Source organism: Alosa sapidissima, chromosome 1 (assembly GCF_018492685.1).
Source record: "Alosa sapidissima isolate fAloSap1 chromosome 1, fAloSap1.pri, whole genome shotgun sequence".
NCBI classification, from domain to species: Eukaryota; Metazoa; Chordata; class Actinopteri; order Clupeiformes; family Clupeidae; genus Alosa; species Alosa sapidissima.
The window spans coordinates 17,366,464-17,388,247 of NC_055957.1; the positions used below are offsets into that span (position 1 = coordinate 17,366,464).

Here is a 21,784-nt window from a genome sequence, read left to right on the forward strand (position 1 = left end):
TCACAGACGAGATGCTCGTTTAGGAGAGTTTCAATTGCACGGGAGGGAGGGGGAGGAAGTAGCGAGGTAGCTCTCTGTTTTGTTCGAATGTCAACAGAAGTGACGTTACCCAGCAACGCTTAGAGCACCTTTAACGTGATTTAGTAAAATGCTGCCAGTCTTTCATAAGACAAGCTGGAAGAACTTGTGGAGGTCACATTGGACACCTGAGACGCAGTACTTACTCTGAGGAGTCGTGGGCCCAGACAAACTCCTGTGCTGACCCGAAGCTCTTGTTCCTCAGAGCCATGGCTGTGTAGATGATGTACTCTCCGTCTCCACACACCACAACAAACCTGAGGACACACACAGGCCAGAGGAGGGGTCACACCCACTATGCTACACCAGGGCCATGAGAGCAGAGGGGTGCGTTCAAATGTGCAAGCATAGGCCAAAGTTTACAGCAACCGTTTTCTGCTCGTTTTTTAGTTCACCACAAACGTTTACGAACACTTTTGCAAATCAGCTGAGGAGGTAGCTCTCCATGAACATACAGGAGTGCTGGAAAAAGGTTTACCGTGATGGAATGTTTTCACAAAAATGGTTCAAATTTAACAGTTCAAAGAAAACTTGTTTGCCATGAATGTTTACGTCTGTTCAAAGAATTTGAACGCACTGCAGGAACATCTTATCTCACTCATATACAAAATTATGAAGTAATTTTTTAGTAATGGCAATGTATCTGAATGGTGACTAATGAAATGGCAGATGCTAGTTGTGTGGTTCCCATGAACTCGCCTGCCGTTGGGGTTGTGCTGGATGGTCTGAGGGTAGATCTCACAGCTGCCCATGTCTTTGACAGCCAGAGGAAGTCTCTCGCCGTCCTTAATCTCCGTGTCCCCCATGGCCTTCAGGTTGGCCTGCTGCACCTCCGAGTGTTTGGCCCAGATAATCTTTCCATTGGTGTCCATGGACATGGCTGGCTCCTCACGACCCAGCTAGATCAAACCAAAAGACAAGAGAAGACCCATAAGCCCAGTGCAATTTCAGTTCTCCAGAAAACAATGCAGAAACAAGAAAATGACTGAAAATGATGAACATGTAAGAAAGGCAGCTATTGTGTTATTTTATATTTCTGAAATGCATGACACCTCATAGCCTTAAAAATCACATGTATACTATACAGCTATACAGATCACACATGTATACTATACAGCCATAATTGACATAATGGCACTACTTCTAGATCTACAAGTTGTTTAACTCTAAGCTGGCTACTTGTGTACATACTGTAGAAAGTTTACTGCCATCTCTGAAGGGTCAAGTTAGGTGTCTGACATTGTCAACAAATGCAACTGCCGGACATTACCTTGATGATGATGCTGCCTTCATCATAGCCCAAGGCCACGTTGTTGGAGCCACGCAGGCCGCACACGCACCACACACGCTCCATGCCATAGTTCAGCGTGCTCTCCAGGCGGTACGTACTGGAATGCCAGATACGCACCGTGCCTTTGGGGGAAGAGACGAGACCACACAGATATCAGGTCAGCACCAAGGGGACAAGTTTTTTGTGTGACAATGTGAGAGAGACAGACAGACAGACAGAGAGAGAGAGAGACAGAGAGAGACAGAGAGAAAGACAGAGAGAGAGAGAGAGGACTGTGTGTGTGTGTGTTGATTGGACCATAAACGGCCACAGCAACTTTTCTATTATTGTGTTACATGTTCCAAATGTAAAGCACTTTGAGCTGCATTCTGTGTATGAAAGGTGCAATACAAAGGTGCTATACAAATATTAAATTATTATTATTATTTATGTGTGCGTGAGAGAGAGAGAGAGAGAGAGAGAGAGAGAGAGAGAGAGAGAGAGAGAGAGAAAAAAAACACACCATCCTCTGAGCCTGTGATGATGATGGGCAGCTCTGGGTGGAAGCTCACACAGGACACGTTCTGAGCATGGCCCTCCAAAGTCTGCACACAGGTCTTATTCTGTGGAGAGAGAGGAGGCAGGAGGGGGGCATTTTAATACATGCAAGAGAGAGAAATTCAGTCTGACCATTTGACCTGATGAAGGCAGGACACCTCACCTGGTAGTCCCAGATCTTCACCAGTCTGTCGTCTGCCCCTGATATCAGGTAGGGCTTGTCTCCTCCGCTGTAGTAGTCTATGCAGTTCACTCCTTTCTCGTGGCCCTCCAGCGTGAAGTTAGGGGAGTTGGAGCCCAGCTGCCATACCTTCAACACATGAGACAGGCAGACACTGAGCACCCCTTACAAACTCAACCACTCATCCTGCAACATCACCGATTGCAAGAGAAAGAAATAGAGACATGTTGTTTTTCTTTGTTTGTTTTTTGCATCCACACATTTCACCTCTCAGTCCATATCGCACTCATGCACTTTGCTGGCATACTGACTCCATATACTGACATGGACATTTTCGCTCGTTTTGAATAGTTTTTGTAAAATAAATAAGTAAAAGTTGTCCCTTCTATACTTGTCCTCCTGTGATCTGGTTATGGCCTTTGAGCCAGGCCGTAACATGCACAGACACACAGGTTCGCATTACTTTCATAATACACACGCAAATATACTGTACGCACTTGAATAAAATAGGATGTGTAACTGACATATAGTCCAGCAGAAACACACACACAAACACACACAAAGTAAGTTCTGAAGTGCTGGGCTGGCATGCTGCTCCTTCATGAAGTACCTTAATGGTTCTATCCAGGGAAGCACTGGCAAACTGGTTGTTGTCTTTCGGGTTGATGACGATCTGCATGACGTAATGTGTGTGGCCCTCAAACACCTGACTGCACGTCCACTTCTTATCCCAGTCCCAGAGCTTGATGAGCATGTCATCTTGAGATGCGGAGAGGAGAAAAACAGAATTAAGGGCAGCCTTAAAAATCTGCAAAACTTCTGATAAAAGAGGCTAATGACAGCAGTTAACAGCACGTCTGATTTCTGATGTTGCTTTCTTTTGTACCTACCGCTGCTAGTGAGGATGTAAGGCTGTGTGGGGTGGACAGCGATGCAGCGGATGTAGTCAGAGTGTGCCTCAAACATGTGAACACGCTCCAGTGTGTTGTAGTTAAATACACGAATTTGCATGTCATCCTAAAAAACAAACCCAACAATAACAATGAGAAACCACACAAAAAAAAATAACTCAAAATGTAATGAGCATAACCACAAAGAAAACAACTTACTGCCCCAGTAATGACCCAGTTTTTCCTGGCAACAAACTTGGATGCTCGCACAGGTAAATCACAGACCTCAAAGGTCTTCACCAGGGTCTGGAAAACAGGTGCCACACACATTAAATACATAGGTAGCAACTATTAAATGGAGTGCAGGGAATGGGTGGACGGGAGTACAGAACTCACTTGTGTTTCGTGGTTCCAGACGCACACGCTGCCATTGTAAAGGCTCGCCAACATCCATGGTTCAGTCGGGTGTAGGTCAACGCTCTTGACGCGGTCTGACCGGGCCGTTAGCTTGCGCTTGATGTCCAGCCGGAGAGGCTAGAAAACAGGCAGACTTTACTCAATATAATAATCACACATATGACAGTAACAGCATCAAAGTGCATCGTATAAGCGTACTAGAAGCCTGTGATTTAATCGCGGATACATAGGCTAAATGATATTTCTAATGGGCAAATATTGGAAAACAGTTGTGTTTGTGTTTTAAGACAAATCATAGCAATGAAATATTGCATTATAACAGTGAAACATTGCATTATTTCACCCAAACATGCCAGAACTATACAGACGAAGGGACACGATCACTATCACAAACGTAATGATACTATTTGCCACCGTGGTAAAAAGCGAGTCACTGCGTTTATGAAATACACTGGCTAACTGACGTGTCGCCAGCTAGCAATACTACTGACTTTAACGTTACTCTGCCAATTGAGATATTTGTGGAGGCTGCAAACATCCAATGATTAAACGAAACTCACTTGACTTTATAGGAGATTTCAGGGAAATGTTCATGTGGTTAAGACAAGGGCAATTAGCGAAAAGTTAGAAGAAACAGGCTAGTGAACCTTTAAACCTTCGTTAGCTAAAATGAGAACACTAGCAAGCAACCTAGTTGACAATACAGAACGTAGCCAGCTAATGTTTTGGCATTGATCAAGGTTAACAAATGTACTATTGCTGCAGAAAACATTCTGAGTTTGATATTACAAAATCCAACTTTTTTTTACCAAGTCGGAAATCATAGTTTCAGAACAGCAAAGTGCGGCTAAGTTGGTCTGCTAGCTAGCTAGGGTCTTCAACGTAAGCCAGGGTTAGCCCAATCAAATGACATGAGCTAACTTAGCTAACATGGCAAACCTTTACACATCATCGGGGAGTCAACAATGTCAAGTCTTTGCATATTATACATATAATCTAAAGCAGTATTGTCTTGTCTTACCATGATTCCTTTGCAATGCTCGTCTCCTTTCAGTCAAAATGGTGTATAATCACATTCGTCTGCTTTCGGCAGTCGTACCCCCGATTTTTTCCAATGGACAACTAAATGTGACGTGGAACTTCCTGAAACCAGCTAGGAAGTGGTGACGTGCCATAGGATTGAATACTTCTATGGTAGTAGGCCTAAAGCAGCCTAAAATGTCTCTGGTAGGGGCCACTGACCATGGAGGTTAGAAACTGATTCATGGTGCCAATAAAACTCTCAACGATGATATTTATTCTTTGGTAGTAGAAAAAAAACAGGCTAAATCTACTGTCGTTTGCAAGAGGAGAAGACAATTTGACTTCATTTGAAAAACTGTAGACCTGTCACACAAAATGTTTCACTTAAATAAAGCCCATTGGTTATCAGCATACAGATATCTTATAGGTTAAATAAATACCTAAAGGCTACACATTAATTCGCATAAAACATGTACTTTTTTTCTAAATCAGTGCCTAGGGGGGTTTGCTTGCATGTAACCAAAAAAAGCCATAATTGAAAGATGTCTGTGGATGAGTTTATCACAGTTATAAAGGGGCTTAAGTTTGATAAAACAATATGTATGAATGACTTCAGACCACTCTGAGGTGCAATATGTAGTCTACAGGAGTAATATTAGGCCTATGCAATTAGACATGTAGGGTGAAGTCAGGTAATTTGGGACACTTTTTGGTAGATCACAAAAAACCTTACAATTCAGAAGAGTACTAGGTGATACCTTTTTAACTTTATATGAGTATCTGCTATATTTCTATAAAGAAAATATGCTGTCAAATGAAATATTTTTTTAGCTTTGGGCCGTCAAAGACATTAAGGCACCCTGCCTCACTCTGATGGCATGTTCAGGTAAAATGGGACAGCCAGTTATGGCAATTTTAGCAGATTTTTTAGGTTTTATGTTCATCAAGGTTTTAGCTGCAGTGCCCTTATCACCATCAACAAAAATCATCATGCCAGGTGATTTTCTTGCAAGTTCTGGGTCCAGTGGTTCTTTGAATTGTAACCCCACCTATCCTTGTTATTTCAGACCAATCAAAATTATTGTTTCTAATAAAGAACATTTGTAGTTACCATATAATAACAACTTTGTTGTCTAATATTTAAAAAGCCCAAGATGTAAAACCATATTTGCCATTTTATCTGATGTCCCAATTTACCTGACTTGACCCTAGGCTAGTCATTAATGCATTCATTCATCCATCATATTAATTTAACATCATTGTCATGCAAGTGTTTGGATGTTATTACAACATTACTGTAAATAAATGTTAAATAGATTTGTTGCCAGCTTTCATGATACTCAAAAAAAGAAGCTGAATGAGCTGAGAAGATGCTGTGAACTTCATTAAGTTGAGCTTCCGTGCCTACGAGATACATAACATCAAAGATCCGCTTTAACCCTCTCTGATAACATGTTTCAGTGTTCACATCTGAGCTGAAATGTTATACTTGTAAAAATGTAGTGGTTTGGAAAACCACTTTTTCAAACAGATTGCCAAAGCCTACACACGTTATTGTTGTAGCACAAGTGAACTATTTAATTTTTTTACAAAAAAACTTTCCCATAGAAAAATTATTTGGTTTTGCTGCCTATTTCATATTGCGGTGGCATTACTGTACTGTCAAAGTTGTGACCTCATTATTTTCTATTTCCAGGCCAAACAGATAACATGCTAATATTCACATATACACTCATGAACTTATAAAGGTGATTTGAGCACTGTCTAACTGACTAGATTAGAGTCTAGTGTATGATTGCACACAGTACAACACATTACATACACATTTACATGTAACTTGCAATTACAAAATTAAGGCACCGATGTGAATTCAGTCCTAAACTTGCAACTTGCAAAGATCTAAGTCTCTGAGATTGGGTTGTTCCACAGGTGATGTGATTTAGTGACTAGTATGTTAACTAGAGTATGTAAACACATATGACAGGTGAATAAATGGGCTCCATGGCTTTTTCTGTGAGGATAATGAAGGAACAGGGCTCTTAGTCTGAGTTAACGATTGACATTTCTCTTCATGTTCATGTTCAAATGATTTGGTCTTGGTTTTATTTTGCAGTCTGGTTCTTGAGCGAACACTGAATTACACAAAGTAACATCAACAGTTCATTTGGTGGCCATGGCGACACCCTTCTTCAGCCAAGTATTGTTGCCCAGGAGAGAAAGCATGAAGCGAGCGACGTCACCCCTGGCAACAGACTGTCCGCTGACATCAGGGACAGAGTACCCTTCATGAGTCACAATCTCTTTGTCTGTGGAGACAATAACAAAAACCTTAACATTTCATGACTGGTTATCAGATACAGGCAGAAAATGGATATAGGCAAAGACCAGTAAAGGAGTAAATGGAGAAACAGGAATAAATATGGGAAATAACGATCAAATAAATAGGCACACAAAACGACCAGGACAAACAGAAACAATTAACATAACAATTGGAGAATCAGAATATGCAGCTACATACAGTTTTAATTGCTAAGTGATCACACAATGAATTTGTTCCTGTTGTTGGTGCCACTATGATTATAATATAATATAGACAGAAGACTATAAATAGACAATGTACTGCAGGTCACACCAATTCTGTTTTATGTCATACTGTAGCATAAAGCATAATAAGGTTTCCAGAGCATTTTTGCAGAAATCAGATATAGATTTTTTTTCTCTCTCATTTTAAACTATCCATGCATTTCAGCACTGGGAAACACGTCATGTTTGCCACAGAGGATTCCAGACAATGAGGGTGATGTTCAGATGTCACGAAGGCAGAGCAACTGCAGCGTCACACTTGAAATGGCAGTTGCCTCGCTCCCGCAAGTTTTCAAAGGAGCAGTCAGTGATTGCATGTGATTTCAAGCCCATAATATTTTTGGTCACATTCAGAAATCACGCTAGCTGTCCAGTCTGTGAGAACACTGTAAAAACGCTCTCAGTAGGCAGCCCAGGCTTCGAAAACTGGAAACAAGCAAAGTGGGGGCGGCCTGCTCCCCCAAACGAAAAACGAAACCTTGTGTGGAGTTGGAGTTGTATGGAGGGGTGAGCTACCTCTCTGGTGTCTTTCTTTTGGTCCTGGGTTAAAATATAGTGTATAGTGTCTGGCATGTACCATGTTAAATCAGCACTGTGAGCACTATTAAAGCAGGGGGGTCAAACATAAGGCCCGGGGGCCAGATCAGGCCCGCCAGCAGGTTTCATACCCTGATGTTTTGGGTAGGAAAGGAAAATTAGAAAAAAAAGATATTCACATCCAGTTGTCTTCAACAATGTGTTATAAGCAAGATATGATAAATTGATTAAACCTAGCACTACAAACCATCCCCAGGAAGGAAGAAGCAGAAAACTAACATGGAAGTAGGGCATTTTTAAGAGAGAAAGAGCAGTATATGACAGCAGTACATTATTGTGCTTATTTGCTCATAAGTGATATAATCAAAGAACACTCTGATACCCATGCAGAAAAATGATAATGACCATGACAATGACGGACCCCACGAGATCTCATTCCAACAACTACCTAATGAGTTTGACACCCCTGTTAAAGGAAAAAGTCTGAAGATGATGACCTCTGCTGGTGAATCAGTGAGGTGCTGTTTGCAGATATAATGGCTCTTTGGGTCAAAGTCCTTAAACATAGTTTTTCGGCCAACAGAGAACTGGTCTTCAACCGGTATCATTAAGAATTCTTCGAACCTTGGTGCTATCGTGAACCAGTCAACATTTCTACCAGTTTAGAACCGAGGATGTGTTATCAACAGAGGGTGTTGTATGTATAACTGAATTGTATAATGTCATGCCCTCTCAAGTTAATTTTTTTATTTTTTGGTGACAGCTTCAAATTAATTTTCAGGTTCCTGACCAATTTATTTTTGCCCAGAATGTTCCTAACGGTTCTAAATCTGGAGCAAGAACCAGAACGAAGCTGGTAATCTGTTGGTGGAAAAGGCCTTGGAAATAAAGTCTCTGAGTCAAATGAATCTTTTCTCTCTGCCTTGTGTCTCAATATGATCATGGTCAAGGTCAAGGTAAACTCTATTATCCACAAGTAGCAAATCCATGTGGTCACCGTTACACGCTCCATTGTTATACAGCCTACTGCATTACAATAAAAACATAAATACAAAAAATTAAAACATTTAAACATTAAAACATAAAAGGACAAGGCAAAGACAGACAAAGCAGAAAACATTGAAGAAACATGACAAGCATGTGTGAATAAGTAAACTAGTAAAGTGCTGATATATACAGTATGCTCATAGTTTAAAATGCCAAAGAGTTTTTAAGTCTATTGTTGTACAGTCTTGAATTTCCCCTGGGGATCAATAAAGTATCTATCTATTATCTATCTGTCTAATTGCTGTAGGCACAAACGGCTTGCTGTACCTTGTGGTCCTAATTTTCCTTTGCAGGAGTCTGCCACTTGCCCTGTTGTTTATTAAGCAATTCTAATGAAGAAGGTGGGTTGAATCCTTTAGAATTTGTTCTGTCTTTTTTAGACTAAGGTCATTGTACAATTGAGCTACAGCTACCTGATCAACTCCAATGATCCTACTGGCTGTTTTGACTATTCGTTGCAGTTTATTTTGGTCCTTAATATACATGTTACCAAAGGTACAAATAAGGCCAAATGATAAGACACTCTGCAATAGAGCTTTGTAAAACATCTGAACAACTAAAGAATACAGCTGTCTATTCTAAAATGATTTCCTTAGAAAAAACATCCTCTTCTGCAACTTTTAGGACTTGCACTGTATTTTGTGCACATTCGTTAAATGTCAGTTTATTGTCTATTTCAACACCCAAATATGTGTATGTTGTGACCCGCTTGACCATATTTGAGGGTGGAACTTTAATTCCCTTTTTATTAAAGTCTATGGTCATCTCCTTTGTTTTCTTCACATTAACCACAAGGAAATTGTTTGTACACCATTTAATAAAACCCTGCACCTCCCTCTCAAAGCCCTGATGCAGTATTAGACTTTACAAAACCCACTAATGCTGTATCATCAGCGTATTTAAAATAAGTGTGGTCTGAGGAGGTTGCTTGACAGTTATAAGGTGTATAAGGTGTATAGAAGAGGGGACAGAACGCACCCTTGTGGTGCCCCTGTGTTTATGGCTTTTAACAATGAGACATGAGTTGAATTTGACTTGTTGACTACGGTCGTCAGAAAGTCAAGAATCCATAAAACTAATCTTGGGTTAACCCCAAGGTGTACCAATTGTTTTACCATCGGGTGGGGTTGGATTGTGTTGAAGGCACTGCTGAGAACACAATCTTGACAAGACTCTTTGCCTGTTCAAAGTGCTCATATATGTTGTCAGTGCATCTTTAACCCCTCTCTCCGCACAATATGAAAATTGGTTTGGGTCTAAGGATGGTGTGACCTCACATAAAAGCTGTTTCAGGATTATTTTTTCAAAACATTTCATTGCTGTAGATGTTAGGGCAACAGGGCGCAGGTCATTAAGTTCCCTATAGGTTTTGTAGCGACTTGTATCCAAAAAGCCAATTAGTCGCTGAGAGGCTAAGGTATGGGTGTAGCTGATTGTATGACGCGCTGTACCAAACAAAATATCCGCTGAGATCCAGATGCGTTTGACGGGTTTATTGAAAAAGATAGTCCAACTTAATCCAGTAATCCAGTAATAATAACGTGCTCAAAGTAAAAAGAAAATGTAGGCTAAACAGAGTTCAACAGCGGAGCAGCGTGACAGCGGTCAACAAGAAATACGGCCTCCCCGTCACTCACCCTCTCTCTAGTTAGGCTACTTCCGCCCGTGCCTGTGCACCTGCCATTAAATTAATTAAATGCTACCGCCCCCAATTACGGTGATATGCAAATTAAACAACAAAAGTAACAAAATATAATAACCCAAGTAACCCAAATATAAACCATTAAACTATATTACTTAACATTACATAATAATCAGATTGTATATAATAATAATAATAATAATAATAATAATAATAAACACCTTCATGGCTCCTACAGGTTTATTGTTTTTGGGTACGGGCACGATCAGAGATTTTTATTGATTAGAAGCATGCTAATGAGTAGTCAGTCCTTGGTTACTAAGTCGGCTTATGATTAGTTATCATTCAAGGAGCACACATTTTGGTATGTGGTAGGTACTCCATAGGTGTTCTTCTCAGGTTCCATATATGGACGTCCAGATAGTCACTACATGTTTCATACTGATCTGCACTCTACGTGTTATTATTTTTATGACAAGCCCTTTTTGTTAGAGAGGGGATAGTTAGTTAGTATCCATTGCCCAACTTCCTCCTGTGTCAGTCAAAGGAGTTTCTAAGTATCAAGATCTTTGTTTAGTCTTCTGTAGTCCCATGAACCACTATTACTATGTGGCTTTGTTCTATTTTCCACATAGACAATGCTATCTGACTCTGAGAGGCCAAGTCTTTGACAGACTTTGACAAACAATTGTCCAATTACTACTCCTCATGGCTCCCTATCTCTGTGTGGTTGCAGACAGCCAAACAGCTGCAAGCTGGCTATTTGTTTAAGACAGTGTCCTGAGGTGTCTCCAGTGGGTGTTCTGCTCGTCGAAATGAATTCCTTCATTTCTGTAACACATCCTTCACTTATTGACCATCTGTTCTAGAATCCCTTCTTATTGGTTTTCTCTTATTGGTTTTCTGGATGGTAGTTGAACAAGATAATTATAGGGTCGGAGTAGGCTTCACTCACTCTCTTTTTTGTTTTTAAGAGTGCTAGGCCAAATTTAGAAAAGAAGAAAGTGCTGCACTTTGCATACATACATTTTGTTTTTATTGCACATGCAATAAAAAAAATGTTGCATGCAAAGTGTGGCCTTTTCTAGTTGAATGAGATACCAATCAAAGAAGGATTATTTCCTTTTCTTGTGGCATGATAATTTCGTATCACAGTCAAAAGTACCACTCATGCCAAAGTCGTGTTTGCATTTCAGGGTGGCACAAAATCCTCTCCATAGCATCCTGACTCTCTGGTGAAGTTATTTATAGCTCATATCTCTACCCAGTCTTCCCTAATCTGGAATATTTGCTTCTTCCATCCTAAATTGAACTAGGCAGTGCTTTTTGTACTCTTTATAAAATAAAGAAATGGGGGCAGCCGTGGCCTACTGGTTAGCACTTCGGACTTGTTACCGGAGGGTTGCCGGTTCGAACTCCGACCAGTAGGCACGGCTGAAGTGCCCTTGAGCAAGGCACCTAACCCCTCACTGCTCCCCGAGTGCCGCTGTTGTTGCAGGCAGCTCACTGCGCCGGGATTAGTGTGTGCTTCACCTCACTGTGTGCTGAGTGTCAAAAGAGTATATATACTTATATACTTATACTTAAATGTTCAAAACTCAGTCTGTAGGCACTAAAATAATGCATATAATTTTGGTGGGGAAAGAAATAACATCATATGATGCTGACAGAGTCAAACATTAATGTAGGTGATTACATGTAAACTGAAAGTTACATTAATGTAGGTGATTACATGTAAACTGAAGTTGAACTAACTATTTTTTTTGTCTTGGATTGAGAAAACTGGGGCCGTATTCACAAAGCCTTTCATCTTACCACTAGAGTACTAAATCGGACTAAAATATTTTAGCTAGTTTTCTTCTAAAAGTTATTCACAAAGCCTCTCAGACCTACTCTTAGTAAGGAAAAATGCCAACTCATAAACTAAACTAAGAGTGAGTCTTCGTTGCTATGGTTGATGTCATTACACATGCACAAGCTTGATTGAAGTGACCACCTTGATTGGCTGATGATTATAAAGCTGTAATGATGCCAACTGCCAAAAAAAAAGCTCAACGAAAAAGAAGAAGGGTTCACTGGCCTGTTCTTCTTCTTGTTAGTTTTTTTTTGACAGTTTGCAAACGGAGTGCATTACCACCACCATCTGCTGGACTGAGGTGTAATGGCAAGTGTACCCTGTAGCCTCGTTCTGGCCGCCGGGTGAATAAGGCGAATACGGCTCCTGAACATTTGTCAATATGGCGTCTGCGTGGACAGAAACTTTTGGTGTTGCACAGACGGTCCTGTGCAGGATATTTCCCTGTAGGACTTTGCCATTGTCAGGAGGCCATTGCCCTGCCCTTTAAACTAATAAAGCAGGTCATGAAATTATATGAAAGTGCACTCTGGACCTGTCTTGGAGATTTACATAGACACAATGGCCTCTTTCTTAGTTCAGGCTAAAAGCTTATCAGTTCTCTGACAAACGTACCACTACTGCTTTCAGTTGAACTCTTTGTATTACTGGACAGTGCAGAAGCAAGGCATTAGCCTACATGAGATTCCATGTTATTAATAAGTCATGTGGCCCGAGTTGTAGGTAGCGGGAAGCTATGTCAAGGCTGGGACTTTGACATGGGCGAGATAATCACATGCAACCAGTATTAAATTCTGATCTATCAATCTTTTATTAATTAACTTCGGCCTGACTCAGCCCACTTTGTGCAACTGACTTCGCTCTGGCCACAGTGTGCATGCACCGTCGGCAAAATACGCTGTCAAACTTGCACCCTTTATGTAATAGATTGATCAAAATTGAGTTATCAGTGACAATGCCATTTTTGAGTGTGAAAAAGTCACTCACAAAGACTTGACGCACTGGAACCAGACAAGGCAAGAAACAATTGGACTTTTATGCAGATGTTCTCTACCGAGGAGAGGACTGTATGCTGGTGAGCTGGCTTAATCATTAATAAAGGTATTGTGGATAATTTTGCATGTAATAATATATGTCAGGTCACAAGGACACAGACAACAATGTATGAACCAAATCATTTCAACAATTTATAACGTTGCATTTATATAGTGTTTTTTCAGGGCTCCCAAAGCGCTTTCATTTTACAAATTAATCAAATAATTTCTTTACATACAGTGGAGAAAAAATCGCACGATGTTGCAGTAAAATGTGTTTTGGTTCTGCTCATGCTCTCGTTAAGGGGGGTATGCCCTTGTTTTTGGTTTTGTGTGGCTAGGCTGAAAATGTGTAACACTGAGTTAGAGCCATTTCAATGGTATGAAAGAAAAGTCTGTTCTGCTCCATGGCTGTTACGCACCACAAGACAAGACACAAGTATCTTTGAGAGACCAAGTGACTTTTGAAAAACAGCAAGCACGAGAATATCACACTGAGTTTCAACTGCCTCCAATCACGATTCATAAGCAGACTTAATCTTTTGGTGCTGTAACATAGCCTACTATTGATCCACCATACCTGTTTCAGGTGCATTCCCGAGTCCAGGAGGTCGAACGACTGTCCAGTTGATGTCCTCAGTCTTCTTCAAAATGCCCTCCATTTCATGCATGTTGGTGAGCACACTCTGGATCATTGGAATCAGCATGTTACGGATGAAAAATGGAGCAGTGTCTGAAGATCCAGCTGCAATTCAAATACATGTGGTTAAGCTGTGGTAGAATCGACATACATAAAGTTGCTCTCATCGTTTCTCTGAGGCCTTCATTTACATTCAGTGTGCTGTGCATCATGGTCCCATTCTGTACCGGAAAGGAACTATGAACCTTATATGTACCCATGATACCTTAAAGGCCACTGTAAGTGAAAGTAGCCAACATTGTATTTATTCAAAGACAGCAAGCATATACTCACTACACAAATGTTAACTGTATTCAAGTCAAACTCACACATGTTAGATATAATCTAATTTAAAAGATTAGAAAAGTGAAAACAGGCAGTCAAACTAGACCAGTTACACTAGATTCCATCACTGTCACATCACTCAGGCCTCATCTATGGGACTACAGATGACATTCACTCTAGCCTTACAGTACCTATGCTAAAGGAATGTTTGGAGAAATCATTGGTTACCAAAAAATGATTGGCTTGGTCAGCTATCTGCACCTCACCATCTCACCACAGGGGTCCCCCAGGGCTCAGTGCTGGGCCCCCTCCTCTTTGCTATCTACACCACCTCCTTGGGACAGATTATCCGTTCTCACGGCTTCTCATACCACTGCTATGCAGACGACACACAGCTCTATCTGTCCACAGGCAGATAGACCTGACGACCCCCTGGTTTCAGCACGGATCTCAGATTGCCTTTCAGACATAGCTACATGGATGAAGGCACACCACCTCCAGCTGAACCTCTCAAAGACTGAACTGCTGGTCATCCCAGCTAAACCTACCATACACCACGACATCAACATCAAATTTGACTCCCTGTCTGTTTCACCGACCAGGACTGCAAGAAATCTAGGAGTTGTTCTCGACAACCAACTAAACTTCTCAGATCATGTTGCCTCAGTCGCCCGGTCATGCCGTTTCGCACTCTACAACATACGGAAAACCAGGACTTACTTGACTCAAGATGCTACCCAACTTCTGGTTCAGGCAATAGTCATCTCACGACTCGACTACTGCAATGCCCTCCTGACAGGTCTCCCAGCCTGCGCAGTGAAACCACTTCAGATGATTCAGAACGCGGCGGCGCGCCTGGTCTACAACCAACCCAAAAGGGCACATGTTACCCCGCTGCTCATCCAGCTACACTGGCTACCTATGGCGGCCCGCATCAAATTCAAATCTCTAACGCTTGCCTACAAAGTAGTCTCCGGTTCTGCTCCCACCTACTTGAATCCCCTCATACAGACTTACACTACCTCCAGACCGCTGCGCTCCTCTGACGAACGACGTCTAGCTCTACCACCGGTACGCTCAAGCCAATCCAAACTTTTCTCATCTGTTGTTCCTCGTTGGTGGAACACACTGCCAGTTCCTACAAGGGCAGGGACATCCTTTTCCACTTTCAAAAAACTCCTGAAGACCCAGCTCTTTAGAGAACATCTACTCTCATAGCAACACTTACAACAAGTCTTACTGATCCTAGCACTCACCAGCCGTTAAACTGACAAGTAACTGTTAAAATACAGCACTCACCGACGCACTTATTCTTACTGTACTCTAATGTGTTTTTTTTTAAACTGTCCTAAAATTGTGAGAATTGTTCTAAAACTTACTGTTTACCATGTTGTTAGTCGCTTTGGTTAAAAAAGCGTCAGCCAAATGTAATGTAATGTAATGTAATGTAATGATATACTGATTTTCAGCCTGCAGTATGCTTTAATGTTTTTTTTTACTTCTTTAGGACAACATTATGAAATAGCAGTAATAGACCTATAATGGGTATCTACACAGTTCTCTGCACATCAGATGTCCTCAGAATTCACACCACCGTAACTGTCTGGCAGCCTATAGCCTAATTGGATCCCAGTTCTTTTACCCTGGCACTGTGTGTTCACATTTCACCCGCCCAGCTTTAATTAAGAGGAATTGGTAATTCACATATAACAACAAAAGCTGAGCTTGTGAGACTTTGTGTTATAGTACCAAGGCATCATTTTGGAAAAAAGAATACTAGTTTATTATCACTCACGGGCAGTATACCAGGAAGTCATGGTGATGACACGATTGATTTTGGCCTCTCTCATGGCACTGAGGGTGGCATTCATTGACTGGGTGTAGCCTGTGACTCCAGAGAAAAATGATGTGGGGAAACCAAGACAGGAGAGCACTGCATCATGGCCCTGGAAGTGTGGCTTCAGGCTGTCCTCCGAGAAGATATTTCCCTCCACGACCTAGAGATGAATAAGACATAATGAGTCAGAGAGCTGATCTCTGAATAGCTGATCTCATTGCAGTTTAACATCGCTCAAAATACTAGACCGGGCCAGTGCTTATGACAGATACTTTTGTCTAAGCTACCCACAAACACTTATTTGTTTCAAATAAAGTCGAAAAGCCAACATAAGCATAATGGTAATAATAACAGCAATGTCAATAATAATAGCAATATCAAATATCAACAATGAACACTCAACAAATTAATAGACAACATGGATAGTGTTTGTCCCAGATTTCTATAACTGAAAATGAAATGTAGCAGCAAATCGAGAGATATTGGAACAATTGTGGGCTATGTGACCAGATAAAAGAGAAATAGATTGTGTGAAGCCAAAATCGTTACCTTCAGGTTCTCATGTGATACTGTCATTTTGCCTGGGTTCCTCACCACAGCTGTAACGGTGTGCCCTTGTTGCAGTGCCTGGTTTACTAGGTGCTGCCCCGTCTGACCAGTGCCACCCAATACGACAAGCTTCATCTTTAACTCTATTATTCGTTTGTTCTGCAAAAAAAAAGAAGTTTGGGGATTTGTTAATCAGTTGTCACGTAGATCGTTCTGTTAGTTCCCTTGACATGCATCGAAAATCTCATAGGTGTTTTTGAGGACATATCATTGAAATCCCTGTTGGTAAAAACGGGAGGCTAACTATCAACAGCAGTGTCATACGTACCTCATAAAGGAAAGGACGATATTGGGTTTTGCTTATCTTGATGGACACAGCGCAAACACCTATAACACATATGACTTACCAAACCAAACCCATCTTCAAAACGTCACGCAATGCTTTCTGCCACCTTTCGTGCTGGGTCCTAAAGGTCCTAAGGTTCATTCACAAGTCACTGTCACGAATCACTTGCCTTAAATGCAAAATGTTTTTTGGTTATGGTGGGACTTTGCAGAGGCCTTTGTCCAAAGCGACACAAATACAAAAACAACATAATATTTAAAATATAACAGGGAATAGATTAGAATGTTGGTCAAACTATAATAAGGAGAATAGCAATAATAAACAACAATGTCAATTCAATAAATACCCTAATAAAATAAGCAATGAAAATGAGGGGGAAAGCAAATCAATCAGCCTAATATAAAAAACAATGACATGGTAAGACTAAGGAGAATATCAATAATAAACAATCATGTCAAATTAATCAACAGCCTAATGGAAATAAAACAATATTATACAAACCATAACGCATAAGAAGCGCTTAAAGAACTAAGTGCATGTTGAACAGGAATGTCTTTAGACCCCTCTTAAACGACCCAAAACTACCACAGGAACGGAGACTCCACACTGGGCAACTCATTCCACCAGCATGGAACCACTTTTTAAATTACATTTCAGGCCTAAATGACACAATGTTAGTTGGGCTACTGGGACCTGGTGCTTTGGTTTGTAAACAACTGTTTGTTTGGAGTAGCCAAGGTCCAACATTTTAAAATGATATTTTAATTTTCAATTTTCAATTTTCACTTGTTTCTAGATGCATACCAGTAGTTCTTTGCAAATAGCTTCTTTGACTTTATAACACAAAAAAATATATATTTTCACTGTATTTTGAATAAATGACCAACTTCGACCATCTGAACAAGATAAAGAAGCCAGTGCACAGAGGAACCTTTATTAGTATGTGTGTTGTACTACACGGCTGTATTTATGTGCAGGACGTGAGTGCGTAGCTTCGATTCACAAATCATAAATAGTAGTAAAACGTGCGCAGTGGGTTATCAAGCGTCAGTATACCGTACTTTGGTAACACTTTTTACGTAGCCCCTACTCTTTGCTTCAAAGCTGCGGCACAGACAGCACTACCCCAGCCCATGCCTCACACTGCCGGTGAGTATTGTTGAAACGTCGAGACGCATCTTTGAAGCATTAAAGCACTGACAAATCACAAAGTACCAGACAGAACAAAGGTGGTGAACTAAGGTCGCTGACGATTGCTATGACAACGAAACGTAAGCTAACGTAAGCTTGTTTTATTAGCTGGGGTCCCTCCCTGTTAGGCCTATATTATTTTGCCCAATCATAGTCTATTTTTTGTAGACTGTTTATACAGCGTTATTACAAGACCAGTTGTGTTTTTGCAGTTTTCAGCTAAACCAGATATTACTAACCCAATAGTAATAGGCAAGATGGACAAACGCAGGATAACACAAGAGACATTCGACGCCGTCGTCAGGGAAAATATTGATGACTTCGAGATGGACGCCGAAGATGCATTGAAAGAGGCCATCGAGCAGTTTGAGTCCCAGGGTACAGAAATCTTGACATAAACATTGAGGATAGTCCGACCAGGTCACAAACTGTCCTTAACCAATGTAAACTATCGTTTCAGGTGTGGATCTCAGTAACATAGTTAAAGCAGTGCCTAATTCCTCTGACAACAACTCAGGTGATCAGACACACGAGGTCCTCCAGGTACGCGGTTGCATTTTTATATTAGTGGATGAGAGAGGTCATGGGTTGGAACATGTTAAGTAATTTCTCACTTACATTTATGCAACATTGACTTGCATAGGTTGGAATATAAATCAGAACAGTCACTAGCCTGTCCTCTATTTATTCAAAGAAACTTATATCTGTCACTAATTTTCTCTGGAAAGGTGCTGGAATCGCTCCGACTTGCAACTCTGGCACCTTCACTGCCAGCTGACATCACAGAAGACCTTACACGCTTCACTAAACAGTGCTCTCTCGGGTTTGCCCAAAGGCACTTAGCTGCCCAGAAGGATGCCTACCCTACAATCCTTTCCTGCTGCCTGAAGTTGCTAGATAATGACACTGCTGCCCTATCGTCTGCCCTTTCCGCCCTCTCATCTCTGACTGATGGGCAGCCGGACCTACTAGATGAGCAGGGGCGGAACTTCCTTGTGAAGGCCCTGGATGAGCATAAGGAAGACCCTAATCTTACATGCCTGGGGGTGCGCACGGTGCGCCACTGCTGCCTGAAGCATGAACAGAACCGACAGGACCTGGTGAAGGCTGGCGTGCTGGCGCTGCTCACTGGGGCAATCACACGCCACGTCGGGTGCGCTGAGGTGGTTCGGGAGGCCTGCGCTGCTCTCAGGATGATGATGTTTGACGATGATGTCCGTGTGCCATTCGGACATGCTCATGAACACGCCAAAATGATTGTCCTGGAACACAGTGGCTTGAAAGTCATAATTCAGGCAGCTAAAGGTATGTTCACACACCTGGGGGACTGCCCATAAGGAAGGTCTGTCTGTCAGTAGCATTACAGAAAGAACTACCTGCTATTTTCATTGAACTCGGTGGAAAAGGTGTAACTGTGGATCTGATCATAGGCTGTATCCACAAGTCAAGTCTTGCCTTTGTTAACATTGTTAACAACATTGTTGTTGTGGAGCATTAAACCATGGCATTTTTGGAGTGCCCTTCTAGTTGCAAATATGCTGCTGTTTTTTGTTTGCAGAACACCCTCAGAATACCCTAGTCCTGAGTGAGCTGTGTGCCACACTGTCTCGACTCGCTGTGAGGAACGAGTTCTGTCAGGACATAGTGGACCTGGGAGGCTTGAAGTTTATGATAGACCTGCTGGCTGATAGCTTGGATTCCAAGGTGAGAAAAAGACGTTAAGTTTCTCATGTTTTTTTCCATATATTGTTAGTGCTTTACCTTTTAGCCTTACAGTTGGGGTAGATGCTATTAAGTGTGTGTGTGTGTGTGTGAGAACTGGTTATTTGAGAACTTGTGACCTTTTAGGTCTTAAATGTAATCTTTTTGTGCTACGTTTTTTCTAAAACATTTTTTAATTTGTTAACAGGAACTTGTAAGGCAGGTCTTTAGTGCCATCAAAGCTATAGCAGGAAATGATGATGTCAAGGATGGTGTTGTTGATGCGGGATGTGTGGAGCTCATCGTCATGGCAATGAACAGACATATGTCAAATGCACAGGTGCTTGTTGTCGGATGGAATCTCAGACATGAATTTGGATTGATTTGTAATCTCTATATTGCAAATATAACCACTGTATTGTTTTTGTATAGAATGGCATATCATATAGAATAACTTATATAACATGTTGAATAATGTCTTGTTCTGTAATGAATCCATTTCCAAAATGTCTGGATGACCACCTTAAAGGTGGATATGCAATTGAAGTATTTCATTACTTGTTCAATATACCATGTCGGAACTTGGGATTTGCTATCTTCTCTTAAACCATGGACCAGCCGACTGATTTCCATTTAGCTGATACTTGTTTGTGTTCACCTGAAACAGGTGTGTGATCAGGGCTGTGCAGCCTTGTGTGTTGTGGCACTACGAAAACCCAAGAACTGTAAAGTGATCATGGAGAATGGGGGTGCCCTTGCTGCACTACAGGCTATGAGGACCCACCCAGGAGTAGTCAATGTACAGGTCAGATAGAGATTTCCTTTCATTTACAAATGGATATTGCCCATCAGGTTGTCTGGTTCAGAACACTTGAATTAACTTAGTGAAGCTCTTTTTCAGAAAACATCTGAATGAACTGATATGCATTATCCACTGTCATTTGAGTCCATTTCTGAACACTTTGTATAATAAACAACAGACAAAGTATAGATTGATGTGATGTAAGTTATCAGGCTTGTATCATGCAGCACCTTTCCTGATGTCCCATAAGAGTAATCAGTATTTTATCGGTTCAATTGTGCAGAAGCAGTCATGTATGCTGTTGAGGAACCTGGTCTCCCGCAATAGGGACTTCAACCAGCCAATCTTGGAGATGGGTGCGGAAGCCCTGATTCGCCAAGCACTTGCCAGTCACCAAGACTGTGGAGACGTAGGCAGGGCTGCCCTCCGAGACCTCGGCTGCCCAGTTGAGCTTCGAGAGCTGTGGACAGGTCAGAAAGGCAGCCTCTCACACTGATGAAGGGGAGATCTGAGGGACGTCTCATGGAGAACAAGCATCTGTGATTGAGGCTGTCTCATCCCACCAAACCATACTGAGGCCGAAGCAGCTCAGACTTCAGAGCTCTGTGTAGTCTGAATCTAGAATTGTAACCTTTCACGGTTAAAAAGGACATTACCACAACTTGTTGAAGGTATATTTTTTTGTCTTCATTGTTATATTAGTTGTTTCTTTAAAGGTTGAAAGTGTCCACGCAACACTGACACTAACAAGGATAATGCTTTTGAATTCATGGTGACCCAGTCCTGTGCAACACTGTAGACATTCTTGACCAATCCTAGAAATTAAATATATATTTTTTTTATCATGTTTTTTAAGTGCACTTATTGTCATTCATTTTTTTCTTTTACTTAAATCCATAACCTGCAGTTTACAGCTAGTAAAGTCATATGATAAGGCCAATTGTGTCATTCCAGCATGTTTCACACTTAATAAAATAAACTAGTATTTATCTCAAACGTGTAACTACTCAGTTTTGCTCTTTTGTGTCTACTTTATTCATACCATACTTGAAAATGTAATGAGGGGGTGATTGCTGTGTTTTATTTCATGATCGTGTACACTGCCAGGATGAGACAGACGAATGGAAAACAAAACATCAGTGTGTAAAAATGGAAAAATGGATATGTCTTGTTAGCCAGCTCTTTGAGTGCTATAGCCTACTGACCGATGGCAGTTGTCGCCACTGAGCAAAGAAGGAGCAAAACAGTGGCAGTTGCGACAAATATAATTCACCGCTTC

The 21,784-nt window shown here is 41.2% G+C and overlaps 3 protein-coding genes across 14 annotated transcripts in view; 1 reads left to right on the forward strand and 2 right to left on the reverse strand.

Moving 5' to 3' along the window:
• The window catches only part of copb2 (COPI coat complex subunit beta 2), a 15,417-nt gene extending 10,853 nt beyond the window's left edge, over window positions 1-4,564 (reverse strand). For 4 of the 7 annotated variants that reach the window (XM_042093879.1, XM_042093869.1, XM_042093888.1 and 1 more), the window contains exons 1-10: window positions 4,416-4,564; window positions 3,374-3,511; window positions 3,197-3,283; window positions 2,978-3,104; window positions 2,698-2,846; window positions 2,070-2,216; window positions 1,872-1,971; window positions 1,349-1,491; window positions 778-977; window positions 225-335 (exon numbers count right to left, since the gene is read on the reverse strand). In XM_042093879.1, the coding sequence (XP_041949813.1) occupies window positions 225-335; window positions 778-977; window positions 1,349-1,491; window positions 1,872-1,971; window positions 2,070-2,216; window positions 2,698-2,846; window positions 2,978-3,104; window positions 3,197-3,283; window positions 3,374-3,511; window positions 4,416-4,418 (1,205 nt within the window). In that variant the 5' untranslated portion in view covers window positions 4,419-4,564. The remainder of the gene's footprint in view (window positions 1-224; window positions 336-777; window positions 978-1,348; window positions 1,492-1,871; window positions 1,972-2,069; window positions 2,217-2,697; window positions 2,847-2,977; window positions 3,105-3,196; window positions 3,284-3,373; window positions 3,512-4,415) is intronic. The other 3 variants (XM_042093915.1, XM_042093906.1, XM_042093897.1) reach the window with 1 other exon arrangement.
• A 1,404-nt stretch (window positions 4,565-5,968) lies between these two features.
• LOC121706167 (uncharacterized protein YwnB-like) lies at window positions 5,969-16,999 on the reverse strand. 2 transcript variants are annotated; one of them, XM_042087689.1, is made up of 5 exons: window positions 16,873-16,999; window positions 16,466-16,624; window positions 15,875-16,076; window positions 13,696-13,860; window positions 5,969-6,723 (listed from the first exon to the last, which is right to left on the reverse strand). In XM_042087689.1, the coding sequence occupies exons 2-5, from the start codon at window positions 16,598-16,600 to the stop codon at window positions 6,578-6,580; spliced, it is 648 nt and encodes a 215-aa protein (XP_041943623.1). In that variant the 5' UTR covers window positions 16,601-16,624; window positions 16,873-16,999; the 3' UTR covers window positions 5,969-6,577. The 2 variants fall into 2 exon arrangements, with proteins under 2 accessions (XP_041943623.1, XP_041943613.1); XM_042087679.1 differs by having other exon boundaries at window positions 16,794-16,917.
• An 818-nt stretch (window positions 17,000-17,817) lies between these two features.
• armc6 (armadillo repeat containing 6) lies at window positions 17,818-21,501 on the forward strand. 5 transcript variants are annotated; one of them, XM_042087646.1, is made up of 8 exons: window positions 17,818-17,960; window positions 18,215-18,380; window positions 18,463-18,545; window positions 18,731-19,307; window positions 19,561-19,706; window positions 19,912-20,043; window positions 20,371-20,508; window positions 20,789-21,501. In XM_042087646.1, the coding sequence occupies exons 2-8, from the start codon at window positions 18,260-18,262 to the stop codon at window positions 20,999-21,001; spliced, it is 1,410 nt and encodes a 469-aa protein (XP_041943580.1). In that variant the 5' UTR covers window positions 17,818-17,960; window positions 18,215-18,259; the 3' UTR covers window positions 21,002-21,501. The 5 variants fall into 5 exon arrangements, with proteins under 5 accessions (XP_041943580.1, XP_041943572.1, XP_041943563.1 ...); XM_042087638.1 differs by having other exon boundaries at window positions 17,842-18,092; XM_042087629.1 differs by having other exon boundaries at window positions 17,842-18,082.
• Window positions 21,502-21,784: the final 283 nt, after the last annotated feature.

Excerpts from the sequence above, each read along its gene's own strand:
- LOC121706167 (XM_042087689.1), bottom strand. The coding sequence starts at position 16,600 with ATGAAGCTTGTCGTATTGGGTGGCACTGGTCAGACGGGGCAGCACCTA. Across the intron at positions 13,861-15,874 it reads GACTTCCTGGTATACTGCCC|CTGGATCTTCAGACACTGCT; the intron begins GTGAGTGATAAT and ends TTTGAATTGCAG. Across the intron at positions 6,724-13,695 it reads CGGGAATGCACCTGAAACAG|ACAAAGAGATTGTGACTCAT; the intron begins GTATGGTGGATC and ends TTGTCTCCACAG.
- armc6 (XM_042087614.1), top strand. Across the intron at positions 18,381-18,462 it reads CGAGCAGTTTGAGTCCCAGG|GTGTGGATCTCAGTAACATA; the intron begins GTACAGAAATCT and ends CTATCGTTTCAG. Across the intron at positions 20,509-20,788 it reads CAGGAGTAGTCAATGTACAG|AAGCAGTCATGTATGCTGTT; the intron begins GTCAGATAGAGA and ends TCAATTGTGCAG.